The 22,898-nt window shown below is 40.0% G+C and overlaps 1 protein-coding gene across 1 annotated transcript in view; it reads left to right on the top strand.

The window, feature by feature from the left end:
* Positions 1-22,898, top strand: part of SLC17A5 (solute carrier family 17 member 5) — a 74,438-nt gene that overhangs the window by 35,164 nt on the left and 16,376 nt on the right. Inside the window, exons 2-7 of the mRNA XM_075862034.1 lie at positions 6,282-6,478; positions 9,619-9,852; positions 11,776-11,863; positions 12,067-12,153; positions 19,778-19,896; positions 21,155-21,313. Coding sequence (XP_075718149.1) covers positions 6,282-6,478; positions 9,619-9,852; positions 11,776-11,863; positions 12,067-12,153; positions 19,778-19,896; positions 21,155-21,313 — 884 coding nt within the window. The remainder of the gene's footprint in view (positions 1-6,281; positions 6,479-9,618; positions 9,853-11,775; positions 11,864-12,066; positions 12,154-19,777; positions 19,897-21,154; positions 21,314-22,898) is intronic.

Below are 22,898 nucleotides of genomic sequence, written 5' to 3'. Positions count from 1 at the left end.
TAATAGTTCTGCCTTTTACGGATGTAGCGATACCAATTTTGTTTATTTTACTTTTTTTTTTACTTCTCACTACTAATAACTTTAATTCTTCTACACATTTTATTAGTCCCCCTAGGGGACTTGTACCAGCGATCATTGGATCGCTGGTACAATATACTGTAATACTAATGTATTGCAGTATATTGTTATTTTTACAGGATTCTGTAACCGCACGATCGTTGTTCCTGTCCGTTCGTCCCAGGTGTCAGCTGACACCAGCAGCGTATGGAGCGGGCTCAGCAATTGAGCCCGCTCCATACATCAACCCCCACACCATGACATGCAATTAAGTTATAGTGCGCAAAGGGGTTAATGCACAGCGGATGGTGTGAATATTGCAATTTTCCACTGATATGCCATTTTAGTGCATAATATGCTGTGCCCAGTTTGTGCCACTGAAGACAAATACCTCATAAAACGTTAAGCGGGTTCTCCCGGGTATGGCGATGCCAAATATGTGGCCGCAAACTGCTGTTTGGGCACGCTACAGGGCTCAGAAGGGAGGGAGCGCCATTTTGCTTTTGGAGCGCAGATTTTGCTTGGTAGTAGTTCTGTTTGGCATTTTGCTGTTATTTCAGTTTATAATATGGGGGTACTTGTAAGCTGTCGGAGTACATGAGGGTATAATGGGTAAATAAATAATAATGGTGCCCCCATCTTAACCGCTTTTGGAACACTCTGCACATTGTGTCACCATAGAAAGAGCCAGAACTTTTTCATTTTTTCACCACGGGAGGGTTTATTTGTTGCGGGACAATCTGTAGCTTTCATTGGTACCATTATGGGGTACATGCGGGTTTTTTTTTTTTGTTTTTTTTTTTTTGGTTTTTTTTAAACACTTTTTATTCTATTTTTCTGCAAGCCGGGTGACCAAAATCAAGCAAGTCTGAATGTTTTTTAGTTTATTTTTTGCGGCGTTCACCGCGAGCTATGAATAACAATTTTACTTTATTCTGTGGGTCGGTACGATTTCGGCGATACCGTATGTATATCGTTTTTTTAATGTTTTGCAGCATTTGCGCAATAAAATCACTTTTTTATAAAATGATTTTTTGTCACCATATTCTGGGAGCCATAACTTTTTTATTTTTTATTTTTTAGTCAAAGCTGTGTAAGGGCTTGTTTTTTCTTTTTTTGCTGGACGGTTTGTTTTTATTGGTACTATTTTTGGGTATATGCGACTTTTTGATCACTTTTTTTATTTATTTTGGGAGGGGTGGTGACCAAAAAATAGCGATTCTGGTGTAGTTTTTTATTTTTTTTAGGGGTGTTCATCGTGCGGGAAAAAATAACATAGTTTGGGTCGTATCGAACGCGGTGATACCAATTATGTGTACTCCCTTTTTTTTTTTTTTTTAACGTGTTCCTTTTTTTCCCTATAATAAAACACTTATAGGAAAAAAAGCATTTTTTGTTCATGTAACTTATAACTTTTATAATTTTTATTACCTTTTTTTTCTTACTTGTCCCACAGCGGGACTACGAGACTTGCAGCTTTTGATCGCTGCTAGAGTACATTACACTACACACGTAGTGTAATGTATTCTAACTGTCATTGTGAAGTGATAGTCCGGCTGCTCCTCCTAGGCTTCCGTACATGGCAATCCGGAGGCCATTGTCTGGCCTCCGATTTGCCACAACAAGCATCGGCAGCCCCCACAATCACTTAGTGGGGGCTGCCGATGTGCTTCAAACCCCTTAAATGTGGCGATCGCAGTCGATCGCCGCATTTATGGGGTTAATTGCCAAAATCAGCGGCGATGGTCCGCTGACCGGCAAGACTGGAGTGTCAGCTGTTGGGGACAGCTGATCTCCCGGTACCCGGATACTGTCCTTTAAGACAGTGTGCGCTGGGAACCGCTCCGCAACTGTTCGTCCTGGTGCGGGAAGAAACCCCTCTCCAGGACGTACAATTGCGGCGCTGCGCGGGAAGAGGTTAAAAATTTGCAAATTAATTGTGTTTACCACCTCATTTCTCAGAGCCCAAATGGCTCTCTGACATATCCAGTCCTGGTAAGGAGTTCTTCCCTTGTAAGGGCTTATTCAGACGAACGGGATATACGTCCGTGCAACGCGCGTGATTTTCACGCGCCTCGCACGGACCTATATTAGTCTATGGGGCCGTGCAGACAGTTGCGTGATTTTTACGCAGCAGGAGTCCGCTGCGAAAAACTCACGACATGTCCGTTCTTTGTGCGTATTTCGCGCATCACGCACCCATTGACGTCAATGTGTGAGTGAAAATCACTCGCACCACACGGAAGCACTTCCGTGGGACGCGCGTGATTCGCGCAACAGCAGTAAAACGATGAATGTAACCAGGAAAGCACCACGTGCTTTTCTGTTTACAAACATCCAAACGGAGTGTCATAATGATGGCTGCGCGAAAATCACGCTGCCGCTGACACAGAGCTATTAAGTGCCTTTTGCACATGCAAAACGCTGCGTTTTTTGCGTGCGCAAAATGCACACACGTGTGAATCCGCCCTAAAGCTGAATGCCAATGTCCAGGAACACTGCTCTGTTGAGGTGACCAGGTGACTCTACAACCCTGAAGAAATCAGCAATAAGTGGTATGCTGCCATTTTGTTGGACTATACCATTGCCAGTTAGGGAGAGTCGCTGAGCAGATTCATATTTGCTCTTATGTTGGTTATTGGAGTAAGCCTCTGAACCTGATGCCAGAGAGGAGATGCTTTAAGGGTCAATGCACACGATGCATATTACGTCTGGTTTTGCCACGCATATTTGAGCGGCAAAACCACAGCGTAATACAGTACCAGCATAGACAATGACATTCCAAGAAGTCTCATGTACACGCTGCAGTATTTTCCCGCATTTAAATTGACCTGCGGTGCGGATTATAAAATCTGCAGCATGTCAATTTATCTTGCGTTTCCGCTTGCGATTTCTATCTGCCTAGTGTGAAGGAGAATCGCACCAAAATGTGCAGCATGAAAACTCAGAGGTTTACGCATCAAAACGTAAAAATGCACCTTCAGTTGCGTTTTTCCTGTGAATTTCTTGCGGTTTTGCTGTGTCATTTATGCAGCAAAATACGCAACGTGTGCATGTAGCTTTAGGCATGCATTCGGCTCATCAGAAAAAGTTCCCTTTGGATTTATAGGCATGGTCTACCTGAAGTCACCTAGAAGCAAGACCAAGGCCCTACCCATAAGTTGGGTTTTATCCCTTAATCCCTACCCGCACGAGTATGTAACTAGACGTTGTCGCGGGAGGTTACTTCCAGCACGAGGATGTATAGTTACTGAGTTGTTTCCGGTGCACACTGTCGGCGACCTTGTGCATCGGGAATCGGGAGGTCAGCTGTCGACGACAAGGTGTGCATCGGAAATCGGGAGGTCAGCTGTCGACGACAAGGTGTACATCGGGAATCGGGAGGTCAGCTGTCCCTGACAGCTGACACTCCAGTGTTTACTATCAGCGGCTCATCGCCTCTGATTTAGTCAATTAGCCCCTTAATAGCGGCGATCAATTGCGATCGCCGCATTTAGGCGATTTGTAGCACATCGGCAGACCCCATGCAATTGTGGGGGTTGCTGATACTTGTGAAAGGCACCCGGAGGCCAGACAACGGCCTCCGGTTCCTCCATGTATGGAAGCCTATGAGGACCAGCCTCATAAAATTCTCTAAAATTTGTTGTTTTTCATAAAATTTGGTTTATAAATTCAATATCTTTCACTAACATAAAGTACAATATGTCACGAGAAAACAATCTTAGAATCGCTTGGATAGGTTAAAGCATTCCGAAGTTATTACCACAAAGTGACACATGTCAGATTTGAAAAAATCATCTGTGTCCACAAGGCAAAAACAGGCTGCATCCTGAAGGGGTTAAGTCTGTTTGGTCTAATGCTTCCAGAGCATGTCTTTGTGCCATGGTGTACTCATCCCGGACAATGAGTTGTTACTGACTGAAGACATGGGCATCTCCAGAATCTGCAGTGATATTGCAGACTCGTGCCTCATCTCCTGTAGGATAAAAAGGTCATTTAAAAGTGTAATGCTGCAGTCATTTTGTTTTGGTTTTTACACCCCACCTTCCAAAAGTCTCATGTTTGTTTATTTTTCTAGTTCTAGCTGTATGAAAGCTTGTTTTTCACGGCGCCATTTATTGTACCATATAGTGTGCTGGGAAATGGTGAATAAATTCTTTGTGGGGTGGAATGAGGAAAAAATGTATTCCACTGTTTTTTGGGTTTCGTAAACCATGTGGCGAAATAGACATGTTAACGTTATTTTTCAGGCCAATACAATAAAAGCGATAACAAATTTATATGTTTTTTTTATATTTTTTTGTGTGTTACTACTTTTCCAAAGGAAAATCTGATTGTCTAATCAAAATATGTTTTTGTCGCCATATTCTGAGATCCGTATTCGTACCATTTGGGGGTATATATGACTTTGTTCAATTATTTTTTTATTTTGGATACGAGGTGACCAAGTAACAACAATTCTGGTTTTATTTTTATTATGACGCTGATCGTGCAGGTTAAATAATTTTACATTGTAAGGCCTTCTTCATACAGATGTCAGTTTTGCGCGCGCAGAAAACGCAAAAGGTCTGTGTGGCATCAGCATACGGTGCGCGGCTGCATGATTTTCGTGCAGCCGGCATCATTAGGACACTGGTTTTATGTTTACAAACAAATGCACGTGGTGCTTTTCTGTTTTCATTCATTTATTTTACTACTGTAGCGCGCATCACTCGCGTCATCCGGAAGTGCTTCCGTGTGCCGTGAGTGCCGTGCGAAACACGGGCAAGTATAGGACTTGTCGTGAGTATCACGCAGCGGACATACGCTGCGTGAAATTCACTGACCGTCTGAACGGCCCCATTCACTAACATAGGTCCGTTGGATGTAAAACACGTTCGTGTGAATAAGGCCTTCTAGTTTGAACTTTCACTGAACTGTTTTTTTTTGGGGGGGGGGGTTTTCTTACATTACTTTTGGGAAAAATGGGATAAGGCTTTTTTTTAATAAAATGTAATAATTTTTTTTGTATTAAAAAAAAATAAAGAAAAACTATTTGACTTTTTCTTAAATTTTTTTTTTTATTAGTCCCCTAGAGGATTTGAACTAGAGATAATTGGATTGCTTGCCCAATATACTGCAATATGCATGTATTGCACTAGATTGTGTGTTCTACCAGCTTCTATTAACCCCTTAACGACCAGTGTATAGACTTTCTACGCCAGCCGTTCGGGGTAGTTCTTCTGAAGTGTCGCCTTTTCACCTTGGCACTTCAGAAGTGATTTTGGGCGCTCTGCCTTTCAAGCCAAGGCTGTTAGCAACAGACTTAGGCTTCAGAGCAATGATCGGAGACCAATAGCAGTGGTCTCCGATCATGTGATCACTGAGAACCATTCACAGTGATGACAAAAGTTAAACAAAGTTTGTCTGTCTCTACTTACACTTGTTACTTTGTATGAGAAGACACAGAGAGAATTTTACTGTGAAAATCAAACTTTGTATAAATTGTATAGCTAGGTTAGGGTTATCATTAGGATTTGTCTATGGTTAGGCAGTTTTTTTGTGTAGTGTACATGTGTGATGCCTGTTTAATTTTTATTTTTTTTGTGTAAAAAAAAAAAAGTTAGGTCTGTAAAAAAATAAAATTAGAACCGTTGTGTAAGGTTTCCGTCGTTTTGACTGAATCAATAGTGCAATCGACTACGGTATTGATTCTGTCAAAACGATAGAACCCTTAAACAAAGGTGAAAATGGAAACCATTTGCATTGGATGTCACCATTGAAATCAATGGTGATACAAACTGAAACATATGGATTCCGTTCATGGGTCCCTCTGATGGAAAGTTCAGACGGAACCCATGAACGTGTACAAAGCCTCATAGTGCAAATCTACACTTGCTCACAGCGGTAACCATTTAAATATTTGTAGAGTATTTCACATAATTCTAGCGCAACATATTTTTCACTTTTATATGTATGGTGTTTTGTACATTAGATGGAAAAGTAAATCACTCTCCTTCCTTTTATGAGTAGTGTGTAATGACTTTCATACACTGTCACATCCATGTTTATGGCTGCCTGGCGCGCTCTCTGTACACATGGAAAACATCCACCTGCTAAGTAAACAGAACAATAAAGGTCAGCATTAACTGAGCTGGAAAACATGCTATCCTACTCTGCATACAGAATCTTCTACGTTTATTCTCCATGACTGTCCACATGAAAGATGTCTCTCTGTTTTTCAGTGCCCGCATGTTGTTCTGCTCGCTACAACCTGGCAGCATTGGCATTACTTGGCTTCTTCATGTTGTATGCACTACGAGTCAATTTAAGCGTAGCACTGGTGGATATGGTAAATTCAACATCAAGCGAACAAGTGAACAGAAGTGGCAATGTGTGTCCTGACCATTCAATTACTCCCAGCATACCTCATAATTCTACGGTAAGAAAACTGCTATCATTGTTAAAGTATGCCACTAGTCTTCGCTAAATTCTGGTAGGACTCTCTCAATTCTGACATGTACTTTATTATTGTTTTCTGACTTCTAATTAGCCCCTCAACCCCTGAGGATGCCTGTTCACAGATACATATATCTCTATCTCATACATACAGGGCCGAAGTCGGTTTTTTACAGCCGTTTTTGTAGCTGTTTTCAATGCAGTCTATGATAAACGGCTCCAAAAACGTCCCAATAAGTGACATGCACTTCTTTTTCGCAGTCGTTTTTTTTACACGGCCGTTTTTTTAAAAAAAACGGCCTATCGGAACAGCGCCATTTTTTCCATTGCAATCAATGGGCAGATGTTTGGAGGCGTTCTGCTTCCGTTTTTTCGGCCATTTTTCGGGTGTTTAGGTCACATGTTCACCTAGACACTATTTACTGCCTCCCTGTAGGTGACGCCCCGCTGCCTCCCTGTAGGTGACGCCCCGCTGCCTCCCTGTAGGTGCAGCGCTGTCTACTTCAGGTAAGGTCCCTCGTCTTCACGGGATCTGCGGTGACGCGATGACACTCCCAATGCAGCGCTGTCTTCTACTGGTCTAGTCGCTAGTCTCACGGGATCTGCGAAGGCGGCGCGATGACTTCATCCTGTCGCCTTCGCAGAACCCGTGAGACTAGCAACCAGACCAGAAGAAGTCTGTGCTGCATCGGTGAGTATGTATCGTCGCGCCGCCGATAGCCGCGCCGCCACAGATAGCTAGTAGTTCCCTTGCAAATCCCCATGTCACAGATCTGTTTTTAACGGTTGTTACATGTATTGACAGCCATTAAAAACTGATCCATTGACTTCTATGGGGGCCGTCAGGCCGTTAAAACGGCAAAAAATAGGACATGTCCTATTTTTTGACAGCCATTATTCACGGGCCGTTAAATCGGCCGTGTGCATACACCTATAGAACATCATTATTCTGAAAACGGCCAATCCACGACCATTAAAAGATTGGCCGTTTATCACTGTCGTGTGAATAAGGCCTTAGCCTTTTGGTGTGTTCTAGAGCTTCTACAAGCTGCATTGTAAAAGCACTCCCAAAATGGGAGCCGGACAATGCTTACCAATTTGAAGACACCTATTCCTGGCTTGTAGCCAAAAATAGGGAGTGGGGTGAGTGTCCCTCCCACATTTACAGCAGCTGTGAGTTAGGGTACTTTCCCTTATTCACCTTGCTGTAATTCTGTAAAGTTTTCCCTCTGGTGGCAAACATAGGAAAACATGTCAAATTGTTATTTAATTAGTAATACTTCCCACCATGTGGAAGAAAAAAAAAAATACAGCAAAAAACTTTAAAAATAAGTAACTTACATTTTATTTTATTTTTAATTCGTGACACATTCCCTCTAATACTGTAATGTATACGGACTATCCACAGAATGTGTATATTGCTTCATTTAACCCCATCCTTTTACATAAATGCAGCATAATAAATGGTACGTTTTATAGACTTCTATCCCCTTTAGAAACAGATGGCACTGGTATATGCTCTGGTCTATTTGCATTTGCAAAGTAAAAAGTTCCACCATTTTTCTTTGCATACAGATCAGCCTATAAACTATCACCTTCATTTTCACAGTGATCTATGTCTCCCTTGCTACAACAAATGTATTTTTGTGCAGAATAGCCCCTATAGATACTGGAAGGGCAAGTCTGCTCCGGAATGCATTACTTTTATCCTTATTGGACAGTCCCCCGATTTCTCTGAGATCAAGTTTGTGCAAGACGGGTCTCCAGACTCCACACTCCACTCCTTGACAATGTGGGCAGCACGACTGTAGGGTCTTTAAAAACGATGCCTGGACTGGAGGATGATAAAAATGCTCAGCTAACTCCTAACTTGGGCAGAATAGATCTACTGGGGATGCTGTTGCCTTAGCCTTGCATACAATATAAAGTCATATGGATGCCAATTGTAATTATGTGAGGGTCTTGTTAGGGGATTTTAATATGGTGGTGCCAGCACAGTTGGTGGCTAAGCTTGGAAAACTTGGTCTGTCATTTTAATTATGCAACTGTTTGAGTTTTCTGATTGATAGGAATCAGGTAGTTGAGGATGGTAAAAATCAACAGCAAGACTGCCATCCTTGGGGGGTCCACAGGGGGGTGTTTGAGTCCGGCTTTACTTTCCTATTTTACCTCGGTTTGTGTAAAGTTTTATAAAGGTAGCCTTCTACTAAAACATGCAGATGACATGACGGTGATCGGCCTGATTACAGGTGGGGATGGAACCTCTTATCGATCTGAGATTCCGCTTCTGGAGAGGTGGTCTAGACAGAATAATTTTGTCTTGAATGTAGAGAAAACTAAAAAGATCATTACTGATTTCAGGAAAAAGAAACCGGGACATTCCACAATTTCTATGGGTGGAAATCTGGTGAATTTAGTAAAGAAATTTTAAGCTCTAATGTATTGCTATTTCTCATAAGCTGACGTAGTCTGCGACAATACATAAAATAGTTAGGAAAGCCCAGCAGCAATTTAAACTGTGTACTTTTGCCGTTTTTGTTTTTTTAACGGAAACAATAGCGTAGTCGACTGCTATTGTTTCCGTGAAAAAACGAACGGAAACCAATTGCAATGGAAAGCATTACCATTGAAATCAATGGTAATGCAAATGGAAACTATAGTTTCCGTTCAGCTTTCCATTCATCTGTTCCTCTGACTGAATGGCTGAACGGGAACCCGACGCTGTTGTGAACAGGGCTTTATTCTATTTTAACGATCGGTAGCGCTGAGCATCCAAAATTCACGACTCCATACGCACACTGTCAGTAGAGGCCACCGTGGAGGCAAGACTAATAGTGTGTGTGTGGCAGGCTCAGGGAATTCTTCTCTGTGTATTATGATGTTCAGTAACAGAATCAAATGGTGAATTATTTAATTAATCACCACTGGGTGGTGGTGCAGTAAGGGTTAACCTACCATTAAGGAGGCTCCAGGGATAAAGCACAACAGAGAAGATAGTAGTCGTCGTCGTTCCCCCCCCCTGTTAAAACGTACCACAATATGATAACACTGGTCTGTAAAAATGTACCATAAGAATCTTTAATTTCCATGTTTACTATGTTTTTTATGTCAATCCTCTTAAAGGGCAAGAAGTATGAATGGGATGCAGATACCCAAGGCTGGATACTTGGCTCATTTTTCTATGGATACATCCTCACTCAAATACCTGGTGGATACATCGCTGGCAGAATCGGTGGCAAACTATTACTGGGATTTGGCATTCTGGGCACTGCAGTATTCACGTTACTGACACCATTAGCTGCAGATTTGGGTGCTGGGTACCTTATAGCAGTTCGAGCACTAGAAGGACTTGGAGAGGTAAGTGTTCTCTTATATCTTAGACCAGACCATGTGGAACAAGGGACCTGTTAGACTTTTGTGACTGTAGTGAGATCTTTCCTGTGTATGCATGACAGGACAAATCTTATCTTCTAGACGGGTAACTTACGTTATCAATATGAGAAAGCTGACTGGACGATTATCACTATAGGCATAAGGCAGTGATAGGCTAAGCCACCTACTCAGTTTGTTAATGCATCTTGCATAAAGTTTTCTGTATTGACACAATATGAGCATTACAATATCACTTTAGTAATACAGCACATAAGCTGAATTTTTTTCTTGTCCTCACTAAAAATATGGTCATTTGCTACTTGAAGTGGTTGTCTCACCATTATTTATCATATTCATTATATAGATAATAAAAAATTAACAATGTTCACCATTTACATGCTGTTTTAAAAATATGATCCAGTAAAGAGTTGACATTTACTTATAGTATGGCGCCACCTGGTGTGCAAAGTGTATGTGCACGTCCTCCTAATAAGCGGAGTGCTGGTGCATGCTTAGTTACTGCTCCCACAGTCAGGTCTCTGCATAGTGAAACTCTGCTCACTGCAGAGAAGTTAATAGAAATTGCTTGCTTGTCAGGGTAGGAACAGAGCCTCTGCAATAGCGTGGCAGTATATCTGAGAAGAAGGGAAGTAAGAAGGGACTATATAGTCATCTGATAAAGGGTGAAGTAGACTGATTCTGCTCAGAGTCCCTCGCCCAGCAGCACAAACTAGCAGCAGCAGTAAAGGATACACCTGGAAGCAAAAAATGATGAAAAATGTATGTTTTAAATGCCACATTGTTAGGATATGGGAAAACTATCAGATCTCTTGGGAAATGGTGCTGTGCCAAGTGTTAGAAGGGGATTGTGGGACCACTTTATCTTAAAGGGTAACTAAACATTACCCCCACCGTTTGCTAGAATAAAGCGTCAGAAGTGCTCAGGTGACAGGTTAGCCGCTTGGTGTCTGATCGGCTTTTCTCTGAAAGTCGATGTAGCACTGTACGGATTCAATAGAAAGTCTATGGGCCCGTACAATGCTACATCGGCTTACTGAAAAAAGCCAATCCCAAACCAAGCTGCTCCGCGCTCACCCGAGTGCTTCTGCCTCTTCATTCTAGAGATCAGTGGGGGTGTCTGTGTTCTTGATCCCCAACGATCAAAATTTGGGACGTAGAAGTTTATTGAAGGTTTTGTTACACTTTAAATATTTGTGAATGGCCAAATTGTAATTTGTCAGTTTAGGTAATTGATGAATTGTTTGTGTTTTGCGGCAGGTATAATATTAAAACCAAGAGTGAGTATTAATTTTTCGTAGTCCTCACCTGCTTAAATGAACAATTTCATTCTTACATGTGGTTGTGATTTTTAGTCCTAGTCTGAGGGCAATAAGATTTATGGACCGTGTCCACCTCTATAGATGCATTGGAACAATATAAAATACCGGCTACCATGAAAAGAAGAAACATTGCAAATAATCCTGCTTAAAATAAAATCCTATCATTTTGTCTACAGCTCTGATGGCGGTCCTGTGTCTCCATAGTAACAGATTGCAAACAAATCTAGTGTAGTCTGAAACTGCCGTCATACTCTCTTCCATGTGTGTTCTACTTCTTGCGAACTTTGAAGTAGGGGAAAGATGGAAAGGTGTATGTCTGCAAGATCAAACTATGCAGGGTTTGTAGTCTGTGACCATGGAGAGGCGTAGGGCTGTAGAAACAAATATTTTCAAAGTTGCTTCATTTCTCATTTCAGATGCACAGGACAATAGAAAAAAAGTCGCTGTGAAGGTGGACATAGCCTTTAAACAATGTAGTTATGTCTTTTTTGAGGGAACATGTCATTTTGAAGTTTTACTGAGAGGAAAATTGTGAGTGTGGAAGTAATATGTCTTACTATCTATTCAGGGTGTGACATTTCCAGCCATGCATGCAATGTGGTCGTCCTGGGCCCCACCTCTTGAGCGTAGCAGACTTTTAAGTCTTTCTTATGCAGGTGAGTATGAAAAGAATTGTTAGTCTTAAAACCGTGAACTATTTTATGACCATAATTAACCTGAGCTGGATAAAAATACTCAACGAAGATTTGCTGGTTAAATTGAGGTTAATATATTCAGACCACAAATAAACTATGTATGCAACGCAAAGCCTCCTCCTTTCACCATGTTTCCATACTTCTAATGTGTTTTTGTCTTCTAGGAGCTCAACTTGGCACTGTGGTATCTCTGCCTCTGTCTGGTTTAATTTGTTATTACATGGACTGGATTTATGTGTTCTACATTTTTGGTAGGTAATACATGAATAGTGTAGGTGTAAAGAACACAGTTGGCACTTCAGTCAAACTGTCTTCCTATGCAGATTTGTCTAAATATTTCCATAGGGCTCCATTAGGCCAGCGGAGGCCAAAAGGAGTGTCATTTTGGCCTCCAGAGAGCTGGTTATAAGCTCCTTCTTTTTTTTTATTTTTTTTTTTTTAAACCATGGAAAAGTGTAGTAGACTACACTTCCCATCTTGCTAGTTTTTGAAAAAAAAAAGTGTTCAGTATACGTTTTTTTTTTGGTTTTTTTAAAATATATAGGGGCCTATGGGTGACTGATTCCACTGTATGGCATCTGTCACAGGACTCCTTTAAACGTATGCGTCGGGAAACTCTAGTGACGTCGGTTCCCTTTTTAACATCTGCATTATGCAATACAACCCCAAGAGGAACTGTGTCACCTCCTGCTGCTCACACCTCCTCCTCTTTTTTAGAGATTTTACCTATCCCAATCTCTCAACAAACGATCATAAGCGATTTTTTTTTGCCCGAAAAAAAGAAAAAACACTATAGAGGAACCAGGGGAGGCAAAAACAAAGCGAGTAACTAGGGTCTCTCCTTTTCATCCTATACCCTCCAAATCCATTTTTAATCTCACCGATTATACTTGAAATAAATCTGAAATTGCCCTTCTTGAAAAAGGTCTCTCTTTCTGTCCAACCACTGGAAGGAATGTTTTTAATCTATTTATTGATCTACATCGTTTTACTAGAAAACTTACACTCCAAAGGCATTTCCAACTAATATCCTATAACTCTAATGATGAAAAAAACCATGTGGATGCAAATACTGACCAACAGAACGAAATATCTGCCACCTTCAAACATACAAAACTAAAAGCACCATCCAAATTTTATCCTTTAGCCCACCAGGGCAATTTTATTAACACTTTCCATCATCTAATAAGAAGAGACTTGGGAAAACCTTGAGTCCTACAAATTTCCGCATAAAAACAATCTGTCTACTAGCGAAAAATATGCCTTAAAAAATCTAAAAGATAACAGATCAATTATTATAAGATCTGCTGACAAGGGTGGAGGTACAGTGATTCAGAACACTGTAATTACTATAATGAAGCACTGAAAATTCTGTCAGATACAAATTATTATATTAGTCTGGACTATAATCCTATTGAAGACATTAACAAATGTTTAAAATCACTGATAGATCAAGCTTTCAAAGACAAAATCTTAAATAAAAATGAAAGCAACTACCTCACACCTAAGAATATTAATTTACCATTTTACTATCACTTACCAAAAATACATAAAGACTCCAAAAACCCTCCGGGAAGACCCATCATCTCCGGGATGCAGTCACCCACTTGTAATCTGTCCCATTACCTGGATCTAGTTATCCAAAAATACGTTATAACGTTACCTAGTTTTCTGAAGGATTCGACCCAACTTATTAGTGATCTCCGTTTAATATCTTCAAAAAATAATCCGCTTCTAATCACTTTAGACATACAGCAACATTGAGCACTCATTAGGTCTAAAAAACCTCAAAAATACTCTTGAAAAAGACATCGATCTTCTACCATTACAAATAAAATTTTACTGTGAAAGTATGGAATTGTTTTATGTACAATAAGTTATTTCAAACATAGCTGCGCCCTTGGATTTTCCGTCCCTTTTCACCCCTTATTTTCTGGATAATTGCGTCATCAGTCACCCATAGGCTATAAAGGTATCCGTTTAATCCTTTCCCGCAAATGGACGTAACTGTACGTCCATATTAGGAATAACTTAACACAAATAGGCATAGTCACATCTTGTATATGAAGCGGGCGCAGGAGGTGTGCCCGCGCAATCTACAGCGGGTGTCTGCTGTAATGTATAGCTCACATCCCACTGCAAGGTTGGAATTCTCTCTGATCACCGCTGTTTAACCCCTTCGATGCTGTGGTCAATAGCGATCGTGGCATCTAAGTGGTTGACGGAGGGAGCTTCCGCTGTACCCCATCTGCCCCCAGCAAGCGATCACGGGGTGCCGATAGATGCTCTGGCAAACAGGAAGCCAGTCAATGGCCCATAGCAAGATTTAATTGACTGTCAGTTGAAAAATGACCGTAACAGTACACTTCGCTTCATAAGTAGTTGTACAGAAATGTAAAAAAACGTTTTGGGTAATAAAAACAAAAATTTGCAGGCAGGACAAGTTGTCATTTTTAATAGCACCATTTTGGGGTACATAGAATTTGATAAACTTTTTTTGGGGGGGAATAGAAAAAAATTTCGCCACACTTTTTTGCGTCCTAAATTTACGCTGTTTACCGTGTGGTATAAATAACACTAACTTTATTCAGCGGGTTGTTGCGATTGCAACGATACCAAATTTGTATAGTTTGTGTATGTTTTACTACTTTTACACAGTGAAAACACTTTTTTTTTTTTTTTTCAAAATTATTTGTTTTTGTGTCTCCATATTTGAAGAGCCATAACGTTTTTATTTTTTCGCCGATGCAATTGTAGGAAGGCTTGTTTTTTTGCGGGACGACTTGTAGTTTTTATCGGTACCATTTTGGAGTAGATGCGACTTTTTGATCACATTTTTTTTTTAAGGCTGGATTCAAAGAAAACAGCAATTTTTGCATGTTTTTTTTATTTTATTTTTTACGACGTTCACCGTGCGGGTTAAATGATGTAATACGTTTATAGTTGGGGTCGTTACGGATGCGGCGATACCAAATATGTGTAACTTTTTTACTTTATTTTGTTTGTTAATAATAAAGCAGTTTGTAAGGGGGGAAAAAAGTGGGTTTTTCATTTTTTTTTTCACTTTTTTATTTTTTTATTTTTTTTAATTCACTTTTTTACTAGTCCCACTAGGGGACTTCACTATGCGATAATCCAATCGCATTTGTAATACACTGCACTACTTCTGTATTGCAGTGTATTATGCCTGTCCGTGTAAAACGGACAGGCATCTGCTAGGACATGCCTCCAGCATGACCTAGCAGGCATTCACCACAGGCAGACCTGGGGGCCTTTATTAGGCCCCCGGCTGCCATCGGAGAAACAGATACTCGGTGATCTTATCGCCGGGTGTCATTTGGATGAGAGGGAGCTCCCTCCCTCTCTCCAAAACCACTCAGATGCGGTGCACGCTATTGTGCACCGCATCTGAGGGGTTAAACGGGTGAGATCGATACTAATATCAATCTCACACGTTCGAGCAGTGACGCCCTCAGCTACCTCTGCCAGCTGAGAGCAGGGAGATTTGACAGCTGCCTGCTCTGTTTACTTATTCCGATGCCGCGACGTAAAAAGTCTATGGCATTGGAATAAGGCCCGTTAGTGACCAACGTAGAAACACTATGGGCCGCTCACTAACGGGTTAAAGGACTAGGCTGTTTTACCGCTAAATGACCTGAGAAAATTGAGTAACAATTTTGCTATGCGCTTCTTTAAATGAATATAACTCTGCAGGTGAATAAATTGACTTTAAAAAGAGTGTAAAATTCAAAGGACAGATGGGATTTTGTTGTAATGGCATTTGTCCGTGTACATAGTCTCTTATTTATTTATTTATTCTTTAACCCCTTAATGACCGGGCCATTTTGCACGTTAATGACCAAGGATTATTTTTTGTTTTTCCACGGTCGCATTCCAAGAGTCGTAACTCTTTTTTTATTCCGTCGACATAGCCGTATAAGGGCTTGTTTTTTCCGGGACGAGTTGTATTTTGTAATTGTATCATTTTTAGATGCTTATAACATATTGATTAACTTTTATTAACTTTATTTTAGGAGAGAATTGAAAATAAGCAGAAATTCCAGAATTGATTTTCACGCTATAAATTTACGCCGTTTACTATGCAGCGTAAATAACATGTTAACTTTATTCTATGGGTCGGCACGATTACAGGGATACCAAATATGTAAAGGTTTTATGTTTTTTCTACGTTTGCACAATAAAAAGCCTTTTAGAAAAAAATTACTTGTTTTTGCATCGCCGCGTTCCCAGAGCCGTCATTTTTTTATTTTTCCGTCGATGTGGCCGTACGTGGGCTTGATTTTTGCGGGACAATGTGTAGTTTTCATTAGTACTATTTTGGGGTACATAGGACTTATAGATGAACTTTTATTTTATTTTTTATGGGGGGAATGGGAGAAAAGAGAGAATTTTGCCGTTGTTTTTTGCGTTTTCCTTGGACGCCGTTCATCCGGCGGTTTAATTAATGTGTTCATTTTATTGGTCAAGTTGTTACGATCGCGGGGATACCATATATGTGTATGTGTGATTTGTTTTGACCGTTTTATTAACTAAAACCACTTTTTGGGGCAAAACAGTAGTTTTATTTTACTTTGACTGTAATTTTTTTTATTTTTTTTTTCACAAACTTTATTTAACGGTTTTACTTTTTTTTTTTTAGTCCCACCAGGGGACTTCACTATGCGATGTGCCGATCGCATATATAATGCTTTGGTATACTTCGTATACCAAAGCATTATTGCCTGTCAGTGTAAAACTGACAGGCAACCTATTAGGTCATGCCTCTGGCATCGCCTAACAGGCAGATGCTGAAGACAGACCTGGGGTTTTTTGTTAGACCCCCGGCTGTCATGGAAACCCGACGGCGACCCGCGATTTGTTTGCGGGGGCGCCGATCGGGAGACAGAGGGAGTTCCCCCTTCTGTCAAACACATTAAATGCCGCTGTCACTGTTGACAGCGGCATTTAATGGGTTAAACTGCCGGAATCGGCGCGTGCTTCGATTCCGGCAGTTGCAGCAGGAGCCAGGCTGTGTATAACAGCCGTGCTCCTGCCGCTGATCGCGTGGGTAAACTGTCAGTACCCGCGCGATCACAGGACGGATATATCCGTCCTCCTGCGCGAACTAGCAGCTGCTGAGGACGGATATATCCGTCCTTCGGCGTTAAGGGGTTAAAGTGGACAAAATTGAAAAAAACATGCAAGAATTTAGCAAATGTGTCATTTTATGCAAACCGTGATCACGCATAGTATGGACCACAGATACAATTTCTCATTTCAACTTCTGCCACTTCTTCCGTGCATGGGAATACCCAATATGTGTTCACTGTATAGGCATGTTCCAGGGCGTGGCATAAAAGGAGGCTTGTTTTGGCATTTTGGGTCCAGCAATTCTGCGCTTGACTTCATAGCAGCATATTGTGTTCTGAGGGCCTAATGCCCCTGAAACATTACAAACACCCCATAAATTACTTCATTCACAAAAGTAGACCCCCCCCCCCCTACACCCAAGGTTTTCTTCAAGGGGTTTTATCTTTTGAGAATCTCCAGTTTTTCTTCTGGTGGAACAAAATAAATGAGCATATTTTTTTGGGCAAACGCGGCCGTTTACACGAGCATTTTTTAGACAACGTATGGACCATGCACAAAATTCATCTAGTTTCCAAATATGTGTGCTTTATTTATGACACAGATGTAGGAGGGCTTACAATAGAAGCTTATTTCACAAATCACCATTTTTCAAAGCTGATTTTACAAACCTTCAAAATAACTGCTCATGAAGCATATTCATGTAGGGGTATAATGGGAATTTATTTTAGTTTGGTTTCCTAAAATAAGAAATTGCAGGTTAATGCAAGTGGGGCTTTCCAGCAGACAAATATTACAAAATATGCAAACCTGACATCCTCTCCCGACACATTCCCTTCCTCACCCTTGGAGTAAAATAAGGGGAAGAATAAAACTGTCTTGTAGGGAAAATATATTTTCAACTAATAATTTAAAATCGAATAATTAAGAAAAGTATGGTCTTTTTTTAAAACATGGGCGAATGCACAGCCCTGGTTATGAGGGACAAAAATATCAGGAATCCTTGTGGCGCCCATCTTTTCCGCAGATGCGGCACTTTTTCTGCGTGTTGCTTCTAGTTGGTGTTGGAGGAATGGGAATGATAAAATGCCTTTCAATCCATCGTTATACATCCTCAAACTGGGGGCATTCTCTGGTGTCCTGAACTCCAAAGGAATTGTGGATTGCCACCTGTAACAGATAAATGGTCACTTTTTTGTACCATGTTTCTGTTTTGCGTTTTAACCCCTTTAGGACTGAGCCGGTTTTGGCCTTGAGGACCGCCGTTTTTTTTCAAATCTGACGTTTTAACTTATGTAGTAATAAATTTGGAATGCTTTCACCTATCCAAGTGATTCTGAGATTTTTTTTATCGTGACATATTGTACTTTATGTTAGTAAAAAAATTTGGATGATAAATTCAATATTTGTGCGAAAAACACCAAAATTTGCAAAAATTAGCTTTTTTCTAAAATTGAATGTATCTGCTGGTAAGACAGAGAGTTACACCACACAAAATAGGTACTATTTCATATGTCCCATATGTGTTCTTTGTTTGAATCATATTTTTCCAAGATGTTACAAGGCTTAGAACTTTAGCAGCAATTTCTCATATTTAAAAAAAATATATATATAATAATTCAAAAGCCCATTTTTTCAGGGACCAGTTCAGTTCTGAAGTGGCTTTGAGTGCCTTATAAATTAGAGTGCCATTTTTAAAATGGGGTGATTTATGGTGGTTTCTAATATATAGGCCCCTCAAAGCCACTTCAGAACTGTACTGGTCCCTAAAAAAATAAGCTTTTAAAATGTGAGAAATTGCTGCTAAAATTATAAGCCATGTAACGTCCCAGAAAAATAGACATATGGGAAATGTTAATTAGTAACTATTTTGTGTGGTATTACTATCGGTCTTACAAGCAGATGCATTAAAATTTAGCAAAATGCTAAATTTTCTAAAAATGTTGGTGTTTTTCACAAATCTATGAATTTATAGACCAAATTTTACACCTGATAATAAAATACAATTTGTCACGAGAAAACAATCTCCGAATCGCTTGGATAGGTGAAAGCGTTCTAAAGTTCTTACCACATAAAGTTACACGTCAGAAGTCCAAAAGTGGCTGCGGCGGGGAGGTGTTAACAAATAAGACATAAACCGGATCACGAGCTCATGATTTAACTGTTGAGCAGATAGCATTATAGCCTTTGGGTGACTGATGCCACTGTTATACATTAAATGCAGTCTGACGTATGCCTATGTCGGCAGCTTTTTTAGCTAAGGCAAATAAAGGGGTTTCCACAAGTATTCCTTATACTGTCCTAAAGTTAGAGCCTGTTCACGTAGTATACAGAACTAAATTTAGCGTACACTCTGGGGAAAAATCCCATGTATCCATAGGCTCCCATTCACCGGGTTGTGCCAAGAGTGTCCTTTTGGCATACGCCAGGCCAGTGTCCAGCAAGGTAGACGTTGGTTTTGTTTTTTTTTTACAATGGGAACCTTTTTAGCTTAGCCGATCCTCCTGACGTATAGCTCTGACTTAGTGCTGTGACGTAATTAGGACACCGCCTTAGAGAGGATAAAACTGGACTGGAAAGGACAGAAAATGTGCCAAATTAATCACAATAGCACAGACTATGATAAAAAAAAAAAACTTCAGCGTTTTGCTTTTCTTTTGAATAGTTACAATACGTAGAATTTTACAAATCTAATGAGCTATGGTCCAGTACACAGATATCCGCAATAAAACTGCTTTGCTTTGCTGGCCTGTGTATTATAATTTCTGCTTTTCTCTTTATAAACAGGGGCACTTGGTGTTGTATGGTTTATTATGTGGCTCTTTCTAGTCAGTGATACTCCACAAACCCACCGCACAATATCAGACCCTGAGAGAGAATATATTTTGTCAGCCCTCAAACATGAGGTAAGTGGGAGAAACATTGCAGGATCTCTTGTACATTCTCTGAGTTGTTGTGTTTTTTTTTAAAGATTAACCCCTTCCTTCCGCAGCCATTTTTTTGGATCTTCACTTGTTTTTTTTCCTCCCCACCTTCCAAATGCTGTAACTTTTTTATTTTTCAATCAATATTGCCATATGAAGGCTTGTTTTTGGAGCGTCAAGTTGTAGGTTTTCATAGCACCATTTATTGTACCATATAATGTAGTGGGAAACTGGAAAAAAAATATCTGTGTGGTGGATTAGGAAAAAACAGTGATTCTTCAATCATTTGGGTGGTTTTGTTTTTACGGCGTTCACCATGCAGTAAAACGGCATTCTGTGGGTCAATACCATTACAGCGATGCCAAAATTATGTGGGTTTTTTTTTTGTGTTCCTATTTTTACTAGGGAAAAAATGATTGTTAAAGATAATTTGAGTTTTGTCGCCATATTTTGAGAGCCATAACTTTTTTTTATATTTTTCCGTCGACTTAGCGGTGTGAGGGCTTATATTTTGCAGGGCGAGCTGTAGTTTTATATTGGTACCATTTTGTGGTACCATTTTTGATCACTTTATTTCATTTTTTTGTGGGAGATGAAGTGACGACTAAACTGCAATTCTGAATTTTTTTATTTTTTACGGTGTTTACCGAATGGACTAAATAATTATATATTGTAATAGTTCAGACTTTTTCCTGATGCGTCGATACCAGTTATGTTAATTTTGTAATTTGTTTTTTTGAACTTTTAATGAATAAATTTTTTATTTATTAAAAGAAAACAATTTCACAGTTTTTTTTACTTGCACGATACACTGCAATACTAATGTATTGCAGTATATCGTAATTCTGACAGTCTCCTATGAAGCCCTCCTGGGACCTACAGGGTTTTGTACTGCAGTATGTTCCAACACTGGTTATATAGAATCAGAGGGTTTAAAAGTTGAGACACCTGTAGGAATAGTTTGCATCCAATTTCAAACTATATATTGCTTTCTGTGCTGCAGAGCAGCTGTCCTTTTATGTCTTCCCTGAAAAAAGCCCTTTGGTTAAAATCAGAAACTCTGACTATTGTTGCATTTTGGGAAAAAACATATTTTTATGTTTTTTTTAACTTTTGAACCTTTGAACTATTTCACATTATTTGCTGTACTAGAACTGTGTTTAATGTCAAAAATAACTGGAAAAATTGATGTGTTCCAAAACTTAGATAGATAACTTGTCTCTGTTTTTTTGTCTTCTAGCTTTCCAGGGACACGGATGTGCCTGTTTGTGCAATGCTGAAATCATTGCCATTATGGGCTATTATTGTAGCTCATTTTTCTTATAATTGGACCTTCTACACGTTACTGACTTTATTACCTACCTACATGAAAGACATTTTGCGTTTTAATGCACAGGAGGTAAGTTCAGGCTAGGACACTACGAATTCTCTTACTTCTGAGAACAGATGAATTATTCATTAACAGATGTTCGGTCAGATTTTAATGTCATGTCCTCTGTGTTATATCCAGGAACTTCCATGCAGACGTGTTACCTGGGTTTCAGTACAACAAGGTCTAACAAAATATGAAATATGTATATCTATGTGCAGATGGCTCCGGCCTGGTCTAACTTGAACTGCTGGAAAATTGAGAGGCTTTGTTCTAGAATATAATCCCCATCTGCCTATGAATTTTGTATAGTATTAGTTGACTATTCTCATGGCTTTTTTACAATCACTTTTCTGACATTTAAAGAGAAATTTCCTATTGAATAATTATTTGGCCTTGACAATTGCTGAGAAGTAGATTGAATATGTTATGTGAGTTTTTCAATGTAGGTCTTCATTTCTTCCCAACCAACTGATATGTTGTAACATTGTCAGGCTACTGTAAATTTTGTGCCCATAAATGACTGTATCCAGCTCTGATGCCATGCTTAATCCCTTGATGAACTGTGCCAGCAAAGGTCTGTAGAGAACCAGCGCTATACTACTACAGCGCTCTGATTGCGTGGGCACTGCGTTATTCATTCCGTCAAAACTACGGAACCCTTAAACAATGGTGACAAGTAGAAACCATTTGCAGCGGATCCGTCACCATTGAAATCAATGGTGATGTAAAATGGAAACCTATGGCTTCCTTTTGTTTGGATTCCGTTCATGGGTTCCCCTGACGGAAAGCTCAGACGGAACCCGTGAACGGAATCCCAACGCAGATGTGAACGAAGCCTAACCTGCAGTCCAGATAACATGCAGTGATAATTCTCGGAATACAGATGTAGTAGATGTTACCTGCAGTCCTATGTAACACCACATATAGCAGTTATTGCTTTGAGTACAGATAATGTAGTAGTGTTACCTGCTAGTCCTATGTAACATCACAGATAACACACTTTGATAACTATACCCACACATATATAAACACACAGAGGCAGAGACATATACACACACATACTGGAACATATACACACACACAAACACATAGACGCCTAACATCTCTCCTTGCTGACAGGCTTCTTGCAGAACGGGCTGTGAGCGGAACTTTCTCCCCTGCTCTTGCTCCTCGGCGTGTGTAACGAGTAGAGGCAGAGCCCAGTGGCGCCCCCTACATGCTGGGATGGTGCAGCGCCATGTGCACTCGCACAGGTCACACGCAACTTTAAAGCCTGCCCTGTCTATACCTATACTCATTAAAGGTCCTATGGCTGTTGCTTGCGAATTTCTGTCGTAAGGTCATATAAGGTAAGGTATGCCCTAAGAACAGCCTATGTACTTATGTGTATATATGCAAGTACATTACTATGTAAAATCATAAATAATCAATAAAACTCCCATTATAGGATTTAGAAAACATACTAAAGATAAGCTAAACATATCTGTAAAAGAGAAAACATTAAAAAATAACATGCATTTACATATAGAAAATGTTATTATATAACGATTACAAAGCAACAACCTTAACAACCAGTTCTATAAATCTTCTACATTATTTAAGGTGATTGGCA

Source organism: Rhinoderma darwinii, chromosome 4 (genome assembly GCF_050947455.1).
Source record: "Rhinoderma darwinii isolate aRhiDar2 chromosome 4, aRhiDar2.hap1, whole genome shotgun sequence".
NCBI lineage: Eukaryota > Metazoa > Chordata > Amphibia > Anura > Rhinodermatidae > Rhinoderma > Rhinoderma darwinii.
The sequence above is the reverse complement of the archived record's forward strand: the minus strand, read 5'-3'. Positions and strand labels throughout refer to the sequence as shown.